Source organism: Amblyomma maculatum, chromosome 8, assembly GCF_055883805.1.
Source record: "Amblyomma maculatum isolate TAMU_Amacu chromosome 8, ASM5588380v1, whole genome shotgun sequence".
NCBI classification, from domain to species: domain Eukaryota; kingdom Metazoa; phylum Arthropoda; class Arachnida; order Ixodida; family Ixodidae; genus Amblyomma; species Amblyomma maculatum.
This window is the reverse complement of record NC_139351.1, coordinates 37325272-37344236: the sequence shown is the minus strand read 5'-3', so window position 1 is coordinate 37344236 and position 18965 is coordinate 37325272. Positions and strand designations below refer to the sequence as shown.

General features: G+C 43.4%; 1 protein-coding gene and 1 pseudogene across 1 annotated transcript in view; one reads left to right on the top strand and one right to left on the bottom strand.

The window, feature by feature from the left end:
• Aldh-III (Aldehyde dehydrogenase type III) overlaps window positions 1–16420 on the bottom strand; it is a 35281-nt gene extending 18861 nt beyond the window's left edge. Inside the window, exons 1-5 of the mRNA XM_084576215.1 lie at window positions 16370–16420; window positions 15802–15848; window positions 15474–15617; window positions 3411–3506; window positions 935–1156 (exon numbers count right to left, since the gene is read on the bottom strand). Of these exons, the coding sequence (XP_084432341.1) occupies window positions 935–1156; window positions 3411–3506; window positions 15474–15617; window positions 15802–15822 (483 nt within the window). The 5' untranslated portion in view covers window positions 15823–15848; window positions 16370–16420. The remainder of the gene's footprint in view (window positions 1–934; window positions 1157–3410; window positions 3507–15473; window positions 15618–15801; window positions 15849–16369) is intronic.
• LOC146180993 (uncharacterized) lies at window positions 3893–11787 on the top strand (annotated as a pseudogene).
• Window positions 16421–18965: the final 2545 nt, after the last annotated feature.

The window sequence follows — 18965 nt, the reverse complement described above, 5'->3', positions numbered from 1 at the left end:
CCCTGTAAGGAAAGGGAAGTTTGGAGCTAAAGCAGAAAGAGAGAAAGAGGTGCCATAGTGGAGGGCTATGGAGTAATTGTGACCACCTGGCTTTAACGTGCACTGACATCACATAGCATGCATACACTTGTCTGTTTCGCCTCCACAGAAACACAGCTGCGAGCTGTCAGGTTCGAACCCGGGTACTCCAGTATCCACTAAATTATTTGAAACTCAGTTTCTTTTAGGTGCTGTCTTGGTTTGAAAACCAAATTATGGCTGTGACGTACAGGAAGCATTTGTGTCATGTGATACATAAAAAACAATGAAATATAATCATTGACAGGTAGTTTCAGTACAATGCAACACATAACATAGCCTGCTTCAAGAGCTGGAATGGCAACAAATGACTACCAGAGATTGCATTGTTTTGGATGCCTGACATGACACAAACACTTGTCCCACATCACAGTCATTGTTAAGCTCTTGAAACTAAAGCAACATAAAAAAAGTTCAGTTATAAATTATCCAATGGCTGCGAGAGAATACTGGGTGGCGATTCCTGTATGCTAATACCTTATGCATCATTAGAGAATAAGGCACCTGCTTGCACAAAGAATACCAGACAAAACACAAGAAACACATACGACGTGTACAGAGTGCATATGACATGTATGCACTCTGTGCATGTCATGCGTGTTACTTCATTAGGTTCTGCCTTCTTTGTGCAAGCCCAGAGCTTACTAGAAATGAAGCAACTCCCCCAAATCAAGGTATTGATTCATTACAGAGAAGAAAAACATTCAGCTGTAATTTCTACCTTCCTTTAGGTACTAGTATGCAGTGAGACTTAATACACCGTAGTACTGCATCCCATAAGCAGACTCGCCCAGTGTACAAACAAGCAGCTATTGTGAACCGATGAATCGTCATCACAAGGAATGTGGTGACTCACGGGGTCCAGGTACTTGGGGACCATCTCTTGCAGCAGCTTGGCTGTGGCTGGCGACTGCTCCGAAGGCTTGATAACAGCACAGTTGCCAGCTGCTATGGCACCAATGAGCGGGCACAATGTCAGCTGGAGCGGGTAGTTCCAGGCGCCTATGACTAGTGCCACGCCGTATGGCTCGCTGTGGATCAGTGCCTGGTCCATGACCAGCATGATGTTTTTGGGGGCCTGCGCATGATTGCAGAAACTCAAACACCATGCAGATACTTTTGCAGCTGCCAACCTCAAGGTGACACTCGCAACGTTTTGGACACGCCTGAGCCAATGTACGAGGATGACTGAAGTTTTGAATAAATTGCAACTGATTTTTCAATCCTCATCTCCACTCAAGCCCAAAAACCTGCGACTAGGGTGCGCCAATTTCACTTGCAAAATTGGTCGGTTGGGCTGCACCTGCATTTCATTTCTTGGTTTTTTTCTTACATTATGTTTCCAGTGAGATATGTGTGTGCCATTATTCCAAAATTTGAAGTATATCCTCCTAGTCGATTATTTGGACAGATCAAACAGTGTACCTTCAAAATTATTAGAAACTAATTGAATGTGCACTCAACTTCTCAATTATGTTCTTGAAATAATTGACACAATGTTCTTTATTAAGGCCCGCCTTTTTCTTTCTGCCGCGACTGTTTGAAAAAAGCCGCCCTGATTTTTGGTCTCAGAGCCATGGCTTAAAAAAAAATGTTTTTTTTTTTTTAAACTTGCACACTACAGTATGAAAGAGACTCACAAGGAAACTGAACAGCCAACGTACACAGGACAAGCACTGGAACAGGACAACCAAGCATGTACCATTGGTTGTCATGTTTCCTTGTGTGTCTTTCATACAGTAGTACACAAATTCTGAAGATGTTCAACCAAAAAGCCCCCATTGCTGCTTTGCTTAGAAAATGCTTTTCCTCCCTGTCCTGATATATAGCTATCAATCACCCTTCTAACGTCTCAGGTGTAGCTTTAGTTCATTATGTTTTGTTATCAGTGGAAAAACGTCACTGTTCCACATATTAAACTATACGCTCATCGATAGAAAACATACTGCATTCATGTTGTGGGCCCCCAGTGGAGATTGCCAATGAATCAGCCAACCGTTATTCATTTATTTGACCCCACTCTTCATCCTTCATAACATTTTTATGCTCTGAGGCAATAAAAAAAAAAAAAAAAAAGCGTGGGAAGGAAAAATAACAGTTATTCTGTGAAGTAAGACTGCTCACATACTAATCTACTAAATGTGCTACTTGTTCATATATTTTGCAATAATCAAGCAAAGGTGCTTTAATTTGGGGACCTCGCATGTCTACTTCACACGTCCCCATGGTTCTGAACCCTGTAATACTAGCCGGTTGTTTTCTGGCATTACATACATATTCCGCATAACTTTTTTTATTAAGCCGCCCAGTTGAGAGTTGGCACTCACAGTACCAGTTCTTTCTTGCATCTGCCATTTCCCAGAATAATAATCCTGGATTTGATTTAAACACTAGCCTCGTCAGAACAGTGACTGAAAACACGCACGAGACAGTGATATCATGACATATTCAACTCTGAGACCAAAGATAAATCATACTAATAACTGGCGGAACACCAGAATGACGTGAAGGTGAAAAGGCATCACTTTTTGCTCATACAGGCATTATCATTTGGAGCAACCTTTCCAACTTGAATGCGGCAGAGAAATACAACTAGGTAAACGAAAGCAATGTTCTGCGGTGTGGGAATCTATGTAAAGAGACTGGCTGTGTCAAATGGCAGCAATCCTCATAGTTCTCATGCCTCTTCCCCTTAGGCACAATTAACCCAGTAGTGCTGCAGAATTCATCGCTTCCAACCGTGCCTGCACCCAACTATTTCCAGCATCAGGGTTTGGTTTGGTTCATGGGGGTCTAGCGTCCCAAAGTGACTTGAGCTATGAGGGATACTGTAATGGAACGCTTTGGACAATTTCCACCACCCGATGCTCGTTGATGTGCTCTGGCATTGCACAGTACAAGGACTCCTTGCTTTCTGCCTTCATAAAAAACCAGCCACACCACACTCATGCACTTGGGTTCAGCAGTCAAGTGCCCTGACCACTGAGCCAACGTGGCACTTCTATCATCAAGCGACATAAACATGAGTATCCATTGAATTCTCTCTCCCCCCCCCAAAAAAATATGTTCAGAGGCATTTCTAACCGAACTGACAAAATATCGGACTTTGAACCGTGAGCTTTCCAATCATTAAGAAAGAATAAGCCACTAGACCCCTTAATATGAACAAATCTCTTTCCACAAGTAGGCAACCCTCTTGTACGTACGGTATGTTGGGACCAGAAACAAAGAATGTAAACCAAGGCAGTTCCTGCCCGTAAGTTGCGTACAACAGGCTCAAAAAGCGAGAGCCAGGATCGGGAAACGTGGCTATGCTGAAGCAGGTGACCCACCTTTTCAGGCTTCACCCACTTCTCCAGCTCCATGAGGGTTCCCTTGATCTCATTCCGGGTGTACTGGATCTCGAAAAGGATGCTCTCAAACTTGTTCTGCACAGGGAGAACACCACTGCTCAGCTCCAGCCACAACTATAGGCAGCACACACAGAGAACTCATGTGGTGCACTTGAGCACACACTGGCATGAAGTAAATGCTCCACCTACAGAAGGCAATACACACACACAGTACACACTCTCTGGGACATCAGCAAAAACAAACTATGTGAGCACTATCACCAGGCAACTGCAGTCCTGTGTCTGTCAGTGCCACATAAGCCAAGCTCTTGAGCCTGCCCACCCACTGCGATGCGATAGCAGTAAAGGCCCTGTTCTACAAAATATCTGGCTTTGTGGGCAAAAATCGCAATTCTTCTGGCAGGAGGCAAGGCACACTGATTATTAGTCAATGGGTTTATGATGTCATGAGATAACACGAGATGGCCGAGCTGGTAGCAGTTGCCAACTGGGGCAGCTCATTTGAGATAGGGAGGGTGAGGTAGGAACTGAGGCTTTGAATTCGGACACGCAGCCTCTAGGCCATGCAGGCAGATTAGTACAGACTGGTTAAAATGGAGCCTTATATCTATGTCGGATGGCCCACAACTCTGCCTATGACTGTGTGCCATTGAGCAAGTGCACAAGTGGATCCACAAGGGCAGTAGACACAAACAGGAGCAATTAATGCCTCATCATCATTACCGGACTATACCCACTGAAGGGCGAAGGCCTCTCCCATTTTTCTCCAATTAACCTGGCCCTGTGCTAGCTGCCTACACTTGACCGCTCCAAACTTCTTAACCTCACCCACCCACTTAGTTCTCTGCCGCCTCCTGCTACGCTTTCCTTCCCTTGGAATCCAGTTGGTTACTCTCTGAGACTATAGGTTATCCCCTATTTGCACTACATGTCCTGCCCATGTCCATTTTTTCTTGATTTCGACTAGAATATCAGTAACTAGAGTTATTTCTCTGACCCACCCTGCATGCTTCCTATCTCTTAACGTTACATCTACCATTTTTCATTCCTATCCTTCAGCATTGTCCTCAATTTAAGTAGAACCCTTTTAGTTAATCTCCATGGTACAGACCCACAGCATCGTCTTTGTCTATGTGTGTGTAAGTGTGTGTATGTGCGCGTGCCTCTTCTGAGCATTGTCATCTATTCAGCTGCATGGTTCATCATGCCAGAAGACTAACTAGCTCAACATTCTACTCAGTTATACACTTTCCTCTTAAGCAATACTGGTCAACTGCTAGTCATAAAAATTCAAATGCACTCCATCCTAATTTTATTCTCATAGTTACTTCCCTTTCGTGGTCCGGATCTGTGATTACTACCTGTTCTAAGTAGACATATTCGTCTGCCACTTCCAGCACTAAGCTATTAAACTGCTGTTTTTTTCCCAGGCTGTTCAATATTACCTTAGTCTTAGCTGTAAACAGCACTAAGGAGATTGTTTCCACTTGGTTCACCATTCTTAATTGGAATTTTATCACTTTATGCAGAACTGTGGCTTCTGTGCAGCCACTATAAATATTTTCCAGTATTTTCACATACAGCTCACCTACACCCTGATCTTGCAGCAATGCCTGCATAACTCGAGATTTCGACTGAGTAAAATGCTTTCTCATAGTCAATTATTGCTAGGTATAGGGGTTGGTTATATTTTGAGCACTTTTCTATCACCTGGTTTATAGTGTGGATATGATTGATGGTACAGTACCCTTTCTGAAATCCTGATTGATCCTTTGGTTGATTAAAGTCTAAGGTTGTCCTGATCCTATTAGCGATTACCTTGGTAAATACCTTCTACGTAACTGATAGTAAGCTGACTGCCCTAATTTTTCAAAACTTCTTATGAATTAAGATAACATTAGTGTTCTTCCATGATTCAGGTACCGTCGATGTCATTAGGCACCAGATATACAGGGTGGCCAGTTTTTCTAGCACGATATCCCCTTCATCCTTCAACAAATTAGTAGTCACCTGATCATCCCCAGCTGCTTTCCCCTCTTCATAGCTTCTAAGTGTTTCTTAACCTTGTCCTTCGTTATTGGTAGAACATCTGACTGCTCTTCACTACAGCCAATCTCACTTTTGTCCCAACTACTTTGGCTCCTGTAGAGGTCAGTACAGAACTCCTCGACTACCTTGATTATCTTGTCCATATTAGTAATGACATTACCTGCCTTGTCCCTCAGTGCATACATCTGATTTTTGTCTATGCCTAATTTCCTCTTCACCGCTTTCAAGCTATGACCATTCTTTAGAGCATGCTCAATTTTCCTCTTGTTGTACTTCCTTATGTCGGCCACCTTGTGCTTATTGATGAGCTTTGGCACCATTAATGCAGTTGCATCTTATGTCAGAATTTTTGCAATCACCAATGAATTTATTTTACACCTGGCAGCAGCCTTACCACAAAGCTTGTTGAAACTGCTTGAGTTCTCAAAGATAAGGGTGCATCTGATTGAATGTGTAACTGATTTGGGACCAAATAAACATGTTTTTATATTGCACTGGGTTCTGTGATGCACAAGCAAGAGCTTATCATGCCAAATCCAATGTTAATACATAGAATATTTTTTAAAATGGAGGAAATAAAAAAGCTACAATTTGAGTAGAAAGTTGTGTGTGCCCAATGTGAAGACTGCATAGGATCACTTTCAGGAGGCGTTCTCGATTTGTGTGCTCATTTCCCATTCTCCTAATACGGGGTTTACCAGGACAAATGTGTTATTTACTTGGTTATTCCACATAGACAGTCACTCATCCTTTCATTTATACTGCAGTAACTTCATGCGATATTTACGTGGCATGTTCACTTTATTCATCATCCTGCTGTGCGCATATCTGGCCTCTCATTTCTATCCACTGCTATGTGGCTTGGCAGCATTTCATATTGTGCCCTTGTCATATCCCCAGATAACGGCACGACTGCATTTCTGAAGTGCAGTGCTCGAGTGAATCTGCGGGTAATATTGTTCTCCATGCTCTACAGCTACCTGGACAGCGCAACGTTTGTCTGTAAACAAACAAGTCTTACTCTTGTTTCTCAGTTCTCCTGCACATAAGCTTGTATAGATAGCATAAAATTACAGCCTGCTGTAGATGGAAAAGAGACTGATTGTAGAGAACAAATTTTTTTTTTTTTTTTTTTAGTTTAAGAGTTCTCACCAATGAAAATAATGAATCGGGTGCAAGGAAGAGTACTGAAGTAAAACTTGTTGCTGGGTTAGTTTGTGCACATTCAATCAAAACAAGTTAGTGTAAAACAGGACGCTGCTTCATCCTTTCATTTCTCATCCAACTTGTTACTTTGGCTCTTTAAATTTGCGCCATTGTGTTTCATACATTTAAGAATCATCAGTTTTTATCAGTTATCGCCTGCCTCGATGTCACACCTGCATCTCTTTATCATTCATAAAAGCATATCTTTCAGAGATATACGGGAACTGGGAATAGATACTGCCACACTGGATTTATACATTATGTGTGTCCTTCAATAAGAATGCAAGGAAGAGCTTCAGATGAAGTGGAATGCACTGCCTTCTCTGAATGAGCCCTTCGTTCATTCCCGCAGAGGGTGCACTCGAGTGCAGGTGCAACAGAGTTGTAATGCCCCCATTTATCACATAGAGCGAGGGTTGGACTTGAGTAGATACAAGAGAGTCCCCTGTGTGTGGCCTATCCTCAATCTAATCAACACCAGATTTTTTATCTATTCCTTCCAGTCTCCCTCATGAAGCTTGGTAGTATGCAGTTTATTATCAGTTTCTATGTCCCATTCAATCTGTCACATTTGAATTGACCTGCGTTTGATGGAAAGTGATAAGGTATGTGGGGAATGGTTTAGCATTTTATAATGTATTTCACCAGGGCATTCCATTTACTGGCAGTTAGTACTCTGTGGATTTCTTGAGGTATAATACAATATGCTCATTTGTACTGCCACTTGTCAGAAGGAGATTGCTTCTCGGCTGCATTTCTGAACTGTGTAAGGAAAATTTTCCCTGTTAATTATTGCTTGTGCAATTGTGTACCAGCAGCTGTGAGAAAAATTCAGAAGGCTTATGAATCTGTCCTCATGTTTTATTCTGCATGTGAATTGGCTTTAGCCTTTTCAACTTTACGAGATCGCTGGCGGCTGCGTTTTGATGGAGGCGAAACGAGGACACGCTCGTGTGCTGTGCGATGTCAGTGCACCTTAAAGATTCCCAGGTGGTCGAAATTACTTTGGAGCCCTCTGCTACGGCATCGTTTCTCTCATTCCGTTTTCATTCCCACCTTCCTCTCTTCCCTTATGGCACGGTTCATGTGTGCACAAAGTAAGTGACAAATACTGAGTCTTTCCTTTCGTATGAACCAACTATTATTATTATTCGAGTGCGGAGTATCAAATTCCCCAAGCTCTCAGTTTCTTGTTTGCTCCCTTGCACTCTTGAGCGATTTCGCCGTATGACACCTTAAGACGTTGGTGTAGTCTGGTGTGACACAGCAATGATACAGGCAGTAAACATTTCATTTAGTTCATCGGTGCTTAAATTATTAACGAGGCTGACTTTGGATTGAAACAGTGCCCAGTCGGCCAAGCTAAGCTTCCAATGACATCGTTCTGAAGTGCTGATTGTTACAGGTAAGTGATTACTTCTATACGGGTTGCCTAAAACATCCAATCAAAAACTGTTGAAAAGAGAAGGTGAACTAAATGATAAATCTAAGCAGCTAGTTTTTGCAGTGTTTGTAAAGCAGTATGCATACTTTTCCAAATTCAGCACACAGGCATTGTTGCATGGAACAAAACCTTCCAAAATGCAGAGGCTCAATACTAAAAAAAAAGAAAAAAAAAAAAAAAACCCTTAAAACCTTCAAACAACAAATATAGTTTTGGTAACTTCTCTAAATGTTATAAGTCATGAAATGTTACAGATGGGTGTGGCTGAAGGTATACAGAACATGTTAATGTTGTCAGATGTAGAATGGTAACTGCAATATAGCTCCAAATTTGGGTTTGAGGTCGATTTCATGGGCTGCAATCCCATTCCAGACAATGAGAGCAATATCTCTGGAGAACCTATTTGCTTTCTCTTAGTCACTGCAAAAAGCTTTTTGTTTCTTTAAAATGATCTTGCAATGAGGTCCCAAGTTAGTCTCTTATAAGAATAAAGCAAAAGAGGAAACAGAGTTCTAAAGGCTTACTTCGTCACTGTTGTATCTGATTAGTCCGAGGCAGTTACAATATATGAGGAACACCACGATTAGACATTTTTTTGAGGATGTGGTTAAAGCTTAAGTTCGTGATTTCTGATAGTTTGTTCGGTGTGTGCAATTTCTGGCTGCCCCTGTGGGAGGGGGGAAGCCTTGTGGACTGCCAAAGCACACTCTCTCTCAGAGATGACAGAGGAGCTTTCACTGTCCCTGCCAGGAGTGTGGAGAGCCCTGCTTGAGGCTTTGCCTGGGCACAGGCTACATCCTGGAATGGCGTGCACTCCCCCTCCCTTATATTCTACCAGCAAATTTTGTTTTCGCAATGAATAAGAATGCGCTTTGTCTGAATCAAACTTGTGCTCTTTAAATGTCATATTCTTAAGTTTGTCTTTGTGGTTGTTTTCCCTTTTCTTCCAGGATGATCCAGGTATGCAGTTTGGTCTTCTTCACAATTTGTGCAGCTTGGTGCTCATTGGAATGGTGATCATTTGAGGCACATCTGGTAGCCATGACAGCCATGGCCAAATTTCTGGCACTTGAAGCATCGTGGGGCGTTCGGGATTTATCGCCAAACTTTTATTTTCATACAACCTACTTCAATAAAGTTGGGATGTGTGCTTGAAGAAATGGTGAGAACGAGGCCTCTAGTCGGTACCTTTTTATTGCCTTATTTTCTATATTTTTCAGAGTTTCACTTTGCAGATTAAAATTTATTAATACTGCGCAATACTTCTACTTAAAAGGCATATAATCCAACAGTGTAATTGCTTAGCTTAATTTTGGGGTTCTGTGTGCTAACATAACCAACATTGTCTTTCCAGTGAAAAAGAACTTAGAGATAATTCCCATTTTCCTTATACACAAAGTGTTAATGTGTTTCCATGGCAAATCAAGCTGGCAAACATTTTTTAACACTGGTTACATGTCTTTACAATCCTTTGTTTCCAGCAGGCATAATCCCGAATGCTACAGAGCCTAGTACCTTCAGCAGGCTTCTTAGTACGGTTAAATCCAATTTCTGCACAAAATTACCCTTCAAGAAAGTTCACTTTCTCAGTCCCCAAAGGTGAGGGTGCTGAAAGAAAATCAGCATGTGACTTTCGTCATTTATAAATTTAAATTGCTTTGATTAAATTATTTTTGATAAATATATAATGCGAAGACTTTACTAACCACATATATATGGGTGTGTTCAGATGAGGTCCCATGACCATTTTTTGTTTTCAATGAAATTTTTATATATGGTGGGCAAATGTCTCTACACAAAGGAATGAACCTTAGTTTTGCAAGATATGCAGTAGATTGCGCGGTAAATTTTTTTTATGTCACTAGAGGTGAAAAACATTTTTGCCATTTCAAAAAGTTGCAAATTTGGAACCCGGTTGCATACACACTAAACGTTTCTCTAATAACGCAACTTTTACTAATAAAAACACTGAAAAGAAAGCATTTTGATGCAAGATGAGTTTCATTAAAAAATTGTGAACTTTGATTCAGGAGCAGCACGCCGCAAAAAATGTCAATTTTCAGCCCTTTATTCTGGCATGATGCTCCTAAATTTTTCCGCTTAAACTTTTTGCCTGCAATATGGAGGTTATATTCTCTATTTCAAGGAAAAAGTGCAGTAGTAAGACTGTAGAAGTTTTCCCGTGGCGCTTCAAACTCTGCTGAGGTTCAAAAATGTTAAAAAACGAGCAAATTTGATTTGAATTAAAAAAAAAAAAACACCATCTTTGATTAAAAAAAAAATTGTCTGAATTCTCCCACGTGTCTCGTAATTATAACGCACTGTAAAAGTGTTTCATTATACTGTTTGAAATTATAAAAAACAAAAACAAATTTAAGTTAATGTTTTCATTCATTGGAACTTTTAAAATTTGCTTTTGGAAAGTGTCTTCTACGAAACTTCAACCTAGAAACGGCTAGGCATATTTCTACATATTTAGCGGTGTAGTTGTCTAGTGTGTAATTGCAAATTCTTTGTGTTTTTAGCCATCATATAAGACAAAAACTCTTATTCGCTTTGAAAACTTTCATGACACTAGGGCATGTTTGATTCGCAGCATACTTTAGCTCGTAATTTTAGAGCTCGGACATTTAGTCGTAGTCTAGATATGTATTCAAGGTGTTGCTGCTCTCAAGGTATCCTTAACGAGATGCCGCTGCTCATGACTGCAGTCGCTCCGTAAGTGTATAACCCCCGGCGCGATCCCGGTTGTCATAGCACCCCTTTGCCGCCGTCGCGTGGGGAGTTAAGCTCAATCCCATCGATCCCAGCTGTGATAGCACCCCTTTTGCTGTCGCCGCACGGGGAGTTAAGCTCGATTCCATCGTTCTCAGTCGCAAACTACCTCTTTTTCAAACGCTTAACACATCCGTTTAAACCGTGGCCTTACACGTAGCCCAATCTATCCGTTCTGCTTCCCGACGCGCATACTATTGACAAAAAAAAAAGGCAGGTTACCGTTTTTACATGCGTCGCCACGTCAAGAAAATCTTGGAACTACGCTGTTATTTCCGACGACATCTCTCATGATTCAGCTCATGCATGCTTGGCTCTGGTGAAATCAAAACCCACCTCGAGGACAACGCACCAGTCTATACCAAGGCAACCTACGCAAGTGATGGAGTTCCTGCTCACTTCAAGAATAAATTTCAGTTTCATGAGCTACAACACAATGCCTAGAGATAAAATGGATGTTTTCAGCCACTGGGCATGACAAGAATGCTTGCGATGGCATCGGCAGATTAGTTAAACATCGAGCAACGCACCACAATTTGAGAAAGCCTGCGAATAAGGCCATACAAATGGCAAGCAGCTTCGTAAACGCACCTCAAGGAACTCTTAAGAACGTTTATATTTTAGAGCTTGCACAGGCGCGCTCGCAGATTTCCGTGAAAAGGCAGAATGGAAAGCAGCAAGGAAAGTGCCTGGAGTCCAGACACTTCACATGTAGAAGTATGTGCAGTAGACTGAAGGCAACGCTTTTTACATGCCCCCCCACTACAGATGCAGATTGGAAGAGACTGATCTGGTTGGTTCTGCGCTGGACAATATGTGACGCAAATACCGACGTCAATGACTGCTATTTTTTTTTTGTCTTACAGGTTTTTCCTGAATTAGAATCTACATGCAAAGTGGCATCATAATTGTAACTTGCCTCATCAGTTAAACCCTTCTTGAATTTTGAAAATAAAATGTTCCCCTTCAGAAGAAAAAAATGCTCTACTGTGGCAGCACCCTGCAGAACAACAGAACCCCCGAGTTATATCAGGTGTACAGGGAATGTCACCATTACTAAAAAAAGGGCTTGTAGAAAAATAGACGGCTTTTGTGGTAGAATGATGCTGTAAAACGTCACCTTACTCCTTCAATGTTACGTTGGGGGCATGGGAGCACTGTGATCGGGGAATCTTTCAACACAGCTGCTGGATTCACTCTTAATTATTTTTTCAGCATAAGGGTGGAAAAGGTAGGTGCTGATGTTTACTGCAAGAGGGGGAGATAGACACTTGCTAGAGGTAGAGGACTGCTTCCAGTTCCGTTGTCGCGCACACGGCCATAGGAGTGAGCTGTCACCGACAGCGCAGAAGATATCCGATTTCGCTAACCCGCCTGCTATCGTGGGTATCGCTTGTAGCCATCGCCGTAGTAGCTGTCTCAGAAACTGCCACCTTGTATGTGTGAAGGAGACAGGAAGCTGGAGCGGTCGTGCATCTGTTAGAGCGCATAGCAATCAAAAACACTATATCTAACACTTTTGACGAGATCCTCCCAGATTCCTGTTATGTATGCAGATTCAAAAAAAGATTTTAAAAGTGCAATTATTCTCTACCAATAAATAATCTATTGCGTAGCAAAGCACAGTATACAATGTAGAACTTACACAGTGTGGACACGTTTGGCCGACGTTAAGCAGTGCTTAAGAAATTATGCCAAAAAGCGAATTTGCTCCAATTTTAACACGCTGTAATCGCAAAAAATAAACCAGGGGGTTGATGAGAATTTTGTAAACTGTGCGAAAGGAAATCTGCTTGCATTTTCACAGTGCTGAATTTATTTACCCTTTCGCAGTTAAGCTTTCCAAGGGTAATACTACGAAATCACCAGGAATTCAATCATGAGCTTGAGCTTGTATTTATTTTTATAATTTCAAACAATATAATGCAACACTTCTTCAGCACGTTATATTATGAGACATGTGGGATTATTCCGACAAATTAAAAAAAAAAATTGAAGATGATGTTTTTTTTTTTAATTCAAATCAAATTTGCTCGTTTGACGTTTTTGAACCTAAGCAGATTTTGAAGCGCCATGGAAAAAAAGTTTAGTCTCCATATTGTATAACCTACATATTGTAGGCAAAAAGTTTGAGCGGAAAAATTTAGGAGCATCATGCCAGAATAAAGAGTTGAAAATTGACTTTTGTGCAGCGCGCTGCTCCTGAATCAAAGTTCACGATTTTTTAATAAAACACATATTGCATCAAAATGCTTTCTTTTTAGTGTTTTGATTAGGAAAAGTTCCGTAAACTTATTCGCTAAGAAAATAATTTATGAGAAATGTTGTGTGTATGCAAGTTGGTAATCCATTGAGGGTAGACAGCGCAATAAGACGAGGACGTATGAAGTACACAAACGAGCGCTCATTTGTGTACTTCATATATCCTCGTCTTTTTGCGCTGTCTACCCTCAATGCTTTATCAACTGGAGCGACACTGTGTCTGACATTGCCAATCAATAGCTCCATTACATTTTTGTGCTGCGCTGCTGTCATACATTTTTATTCATTTATTTGGATACTACCAGAGCCGTGAAGGCATTACAGATAGGAGTGGTAACTAATTATACAAAGTAAAAAATAAGGACTTTTTAGCATAGGCAATGAAGAAGCGCAGATTTGGATGCTCGATCGGAGTAAATGATACTATTATTAATATTGTTTCTGCAGCTACTGGGGATGGCCTACCATTTGGCGGTCAAGGTAACCGCTCTACTTTCTCTCACATGCCCAAAATCAAAGCATTTCCAAAGTATTATGCAGTTTTTAACGCATCTGTATAAAATTCTATGTATTGCTGGTATTTCTTATCTAGTGTTGAGAACGTTTGTGGTATGTGTTCACAATGTGAAATGCAGCAGCAGAAGAGCACCATGATGGCATGAGTTGGGCCTCTGGGAAGATCATTAGTATGTTTAATTTTCTGCATTTTTCTTCAAAACAGAGGCGGACTGGTCTGATTATGTGGGGTCCATTGTTGAAGTGTTCTGGATAATGATTTAGTGATGGGATAACAGCAGTGTTACGGAAGAAATCTTATTTTTGGTATGTAAGCATCGCTCTTCTGTCCGCAAAAGGCAGTTCATTTTTTTCTGCATTAGACTATTTATGGGTGAAGTTCCATATGCCCCAGTTGAAAGCTTAAGTTGTGTTTTGGGTCTAGCTGTTTTCAAGTATAATGGGCTGGCTAAACCTTACAATATATACCCAAAATCTAAACCACATTGTGTAAGAGAGTGATTAACCTGCAGAAGGCAGGTCCTATCAAGCCCCAGCATTTTCATGAGTGTTTTGAGAATATTTAGAGCTTAAGAAGGCTTCTTCATCAGAGTGTATAAGTGGCATGTGAGTTACTTTATCAAAAAGTAAGGCCTAGAATTTTGTTTCTATTTTACTGGTGGTTTTGCTTAATTTAGGTGCAGAGTGGGATCAGTCTGAAGCCCTCTTTTGGGTAAGAACAGAAAAGCTACAGTTGTTATAAGAGAGCGTTGTTGGGCGCATCTGTCAATCATTATAAATAAAAGGGGGGTACAGCGCACGGAAAGGCAAGGACATGAAGTGAACACCACAAGTGTGGTGTTCACTTCTTGTCCTTGTCTTGTCCCTTCTTGTCCCCCTTTTATTTATCTAGAGTTGTTTGTAGAGAGAATTTAGATCCACTTCTGTCCACCCAAGCAGCAAGTTTGTTTATTGTCACTTGTATTTCCCTTTTACACCCTGATATGCTGAAGGACGTGCAGGCTATTTGATCAGGAAAACAACTTGCATACAACAACTCTGTGCACTACGTATTGCCCTTGATGAAGATAAGCAGGAGTGGAGCATCCAATAAGTGACTATCAGCCTGTGTACAGGCAGCATGGACATGGCCCAGCGAAATTGGCCATTTGGTGCCCCCGCCAACATGACATGACAGGAAGACGTTCAGGTTCTATACAGGACCAGGAATGTGAATTAGCTTGAATCTCCCCTCCGAAACTTGACTATTCCCACACAAAATAACACCCCTCTGGAAAAAATATCCGGCTGCCCCAGTGAAGTACACGGTCATGTTTGGTTTCTGGGGTTCAAAGTGACTTAGGCTATGAGAAACGACCTAGTGGAGGACCCTGAAAATTTCAACCACCCGAGGTTCTTTAACATGCACTGACATCACACAGCACACAGACGCCTTGTTTAAAAGCTGCCGCTGTGGCTGGGATTCAATCCTGCACCTTTGGACACAGAAGTCGGGCGTCCTACTCACTGCACCGGGTGTAGATGGCCATGTATCACACTGTTTTACAATGCTTAGACCAGGAAAGCACTGCACTATGAGCATGAAAATTAAATGCGCTCATGGGACCCTTCATTCCAAAACTGGACAGTAGGAAAGATTGTCATATACTGAGCATGCCAATTCTACTGGTCACTGATAAAAGAAGACAAAACACAGACGAGTGACCTTTGTGCGGCAGTAGAGAGCTGGGACTGCCTCAAACACGGCTAGCGGAGAAAACAAGGTCCGTCGCGCATCCGAGATGACTGACCTTGTTGAGGTCTTCCTTGAGGGCGTCCACGAAACGGTCGTGATAGTCGCGCAGGAATCGGTCCATAGCCTTGAGCTGCTCGGCACGATAGCTCGTGGGCCGAGTCTTGCCGAGCTTGAAGGACCGCCGCAGTTCATTCAGCCGCTGGCGAAGAACAGACACGCATGAGCACCTTGGGTTAAACTATGAATCACTTGAAACGAGCGAAACGAAACACTTCACACTTGGCTAAACCAACCATGGTCGCAAAGCGCGGCCACAGAAGCCGGCTACGGCACCACTGTGGCAGACTACGGGATATTTGAAACCCGCGCAGACAACAACATACCTTGGAGTAGCTGCTCGCCATTTCGTCACCTCCGCCAAGGTCCGAAGCTGCGTCGAAGAAAAAAGCAGTTCGAAAGTAGAAATGGAAATGCTCGAATGCTACCCCGACGTCGCCAGCGCGCTATTGAAGGCTGTCGAAACAAAAACCACGTTTAACTTGAAGACGCGCGTGGCTAGCGCCCGTTGCGAAATGTTACCAACTCTTTCGAAAGAGAAGCACGCCCCAAGTTACAAAAGGGAGAGAGCTGAGGACCTTGACGGCGCATTGCAGTTCGAAAGGTCCGCCGCGTCCAGGCGAAAGTTAGTGCTTCTTTTTCTTGCGCGCTGCGAGAGAGGTGTGCGCGCTGGAAGCGAAATCCCGATCAGCCACTCGCTTGGGCGCCAATAAGAAAACAAAACGCGGTCGCCGAGCCACCATTCCCTTCAGCCAGCAAGCTGCAGTAGCAGATATGGCATGCGCGCTCCGCAGCAGAAGAAAGTGCAGCTCCAGACGGCACGGCCGCCGTAACCTAGATCGCGTTCTTTCTAGACCGAAAGCAACCACAAGCAGAACAACTAGTGTCACGTACAGCAGTCCGGTTCGCCGCACCGCGAGCACGCCGACTGACAGTACACACATGACGGTGAGTGAACTGGCGCACGCCCTCCTCACCTCGAGGCGATTCCAAACAACGTCGGGAGAAAGACGACGATCACCGGAGCTGCTGTGCGGCGCAAACCCTCAGAAGTGGAAGTCCAGAAGCAATCGTACAGCTGCACATTGGCTGCTGCGGATGCGTACACTTATCCAAACACGAGCGGGCAAGCGACTGATCACGAGGAGAAGGTAACAGAGACGAAGAGGTGGAGGCAGGCGTTTGTCAGTTCGTATTTTTAATCAGCGCCACAGCGCCGCGCTGGAGCCTGGCGGGCGCCGTCGGCACTAGGCGCAGGCGCGCTGGGCGCGTTTTCAAAAGCAGCTTGAGGCGTGCGCGAATCAAGGCCACCAACTGACCTCCTCTGCCTTTTCCCCTAGGTGGTGGTGGAACGAAAAAAAATCACCAACAAATCATTCAAGCGCGGCTGCAATGAAGCGCACGCAGCGCCGGTGGTCGTGTGTTACCTCGAATGGCTCGGCGGCGTGGCTTTGTAGTCGTGCGATGCTCTCCGCGTATGCTACCTGTACGCCGCGCAACGCGTTGTTTCGCAACAGTTCTCGCATTGTTGTCGCAGTGAATCGACGCGCGCAGCGCCGCGATATATTTCTGGTCATCTGCTGAGGTCGTCAATTTGTTGTCACTCGTGCTTTTCTGTCTTCAACGAGGCGTCAAGCATAAACGCTCATCACTGAAAGAGGACACGTCCTCTCAGCGTTTGTGGCATATATATATATATATATATATATATATATATATATATATATATATATATATATATATCTGAGAACAATTAGGTTAGGTCAGGTTAGGTTCCGAGCTTATCGGCACACCGTTGTGATCGTTGCGCGTACGTTTCGCTTCTGAAAAATAGCGCTGTCTCTTTAAGGCTCTTTTTTTCTCTAGTGAAGTACGAGGAAGAACGTGCGTGTGAAGACGCAACGCCTTAGCGAACGCTATTTCTGGGTCATATGCATGCGCATTTCCGCCACATGTGTTAAGCTGCCCATATTTTCCCCCTTCAGTAACCCTCTAAACGGAGTTCGCGACAATACGAGAACATCTGCGCGACCTCTGAAAACACGCTATACTGGCGACAAAAAGGAGTCGAGTGGTTGCGTCATCCACTCATCGACAAATAGGGCGACGGGTAGAGAGCGATGCCCCTGCCACGAGAGGCGGAAAATGACGCCCGAGGCGTAATTAATGGCGCGTTTCATCCTAGCTTGGAGCGCTTTCGTAAGACGCTTCCTCGCCGTTGGAGACGGTAGCGTGCGTTGCCAGTCTCTTGCCTTCCCTCTGGCGGACCTTTGCCGTCCCGACTTTCCTTTCAGGCGCTTCCTCCTCGTCGTGCCATATATGTGCACGCGCGTCGACGCCGCTGCGGTAATCGAAGAAACTGCCGGAAACGTCGAGAGGAAGTGGACAGAAGAAAAGAAAATGAAGGTGTCGATTTATCTTGGGGGCAATGCGCGGCTGTGTAAGCGCAAGACGCTACCTCCGGCGGAATGCATCGCCCCTGGAGTTCAGAAGGAAACCGCGGCGTAGGTTCTAGTCCTATGATACCGCCGGCCTCCATGCGTGGCATTCTCCGATTAATTGCAACTACTACAGAATAAAAGTAAAAAAGAACAGTTGCCAACAATAGACTGCGGCCCGTCAATCACAACAATAAAGGAAGCCAACATATCGAATGTCTTGGGCTGTGTTTTGTGGCTTTCGCCAGTGCTTAAAGTCTGGCTCCATTGAATGTGTGTGTGTGTGTGTGTGTGTGTGTGTGTGTGTGTGTGTGTGTGTGTGTGTGTGTGTGTGTGTGTGTGTGTGTGTGTGTGTGTGTGTGTGTGTGTGTGTGTGTGTGTGTGTGTGTGTGTGTGTGTGTGTGTGTGTGTGTGTGTGTGTGTGTGTGTGTGTGTGTGTGTGTGTGTGTGTGTGTGTGTGTGTGTGTGTGTGTGTGTGTGTGTGTGTGTGTGTGTGTGTGTGTGTGTGTGTGTGTGTGTGTGTGTGTGTGTGTGTGTGTGTGTGTGTGTGTGTGTGTGTGTGTGTGTGTGTGTGTGTGTGTGTGTGTGTGTGTGTGTGTGTGTGTGTGTGTGTGTGTGTGTGTGTGTGTGTGTGTGTGTGTGTGTGTGTGTGTGTGTGTGTGTGTGTGTGTGTGTGTGTGTGTGTGTGTGTGTGTGTGTGTGTGTGTGTGTGTGTGTGTGTGTGTGTGTGTGTGTGTGTGTGTGTGTGTGTGTGTGTGTGTGTGTGTGTGTGTGTGTGTGTGTGTGTGTGTGTGTGTGTGTGTGTGTGTGTGTGTGTGTGTGTGTGTGTGAAGAGGCGGTCTGAATAGGGAATAACTAGGGAGAGACAGAAAGTGGCTGGTGGCGTGCTTCGATCGCACGTAATTTTATACAAAGGGGAGAAATTAAATTTCTTCGTCCTGGGTTTTAGAAAATATATTAATGGTTCTTAATAAAACTCACTGCTATATGTTTTGACAACGGCTGACAAGAATAAAAGATGGCAGTTTGCTTTGTATTCTTGCATTCCTTAT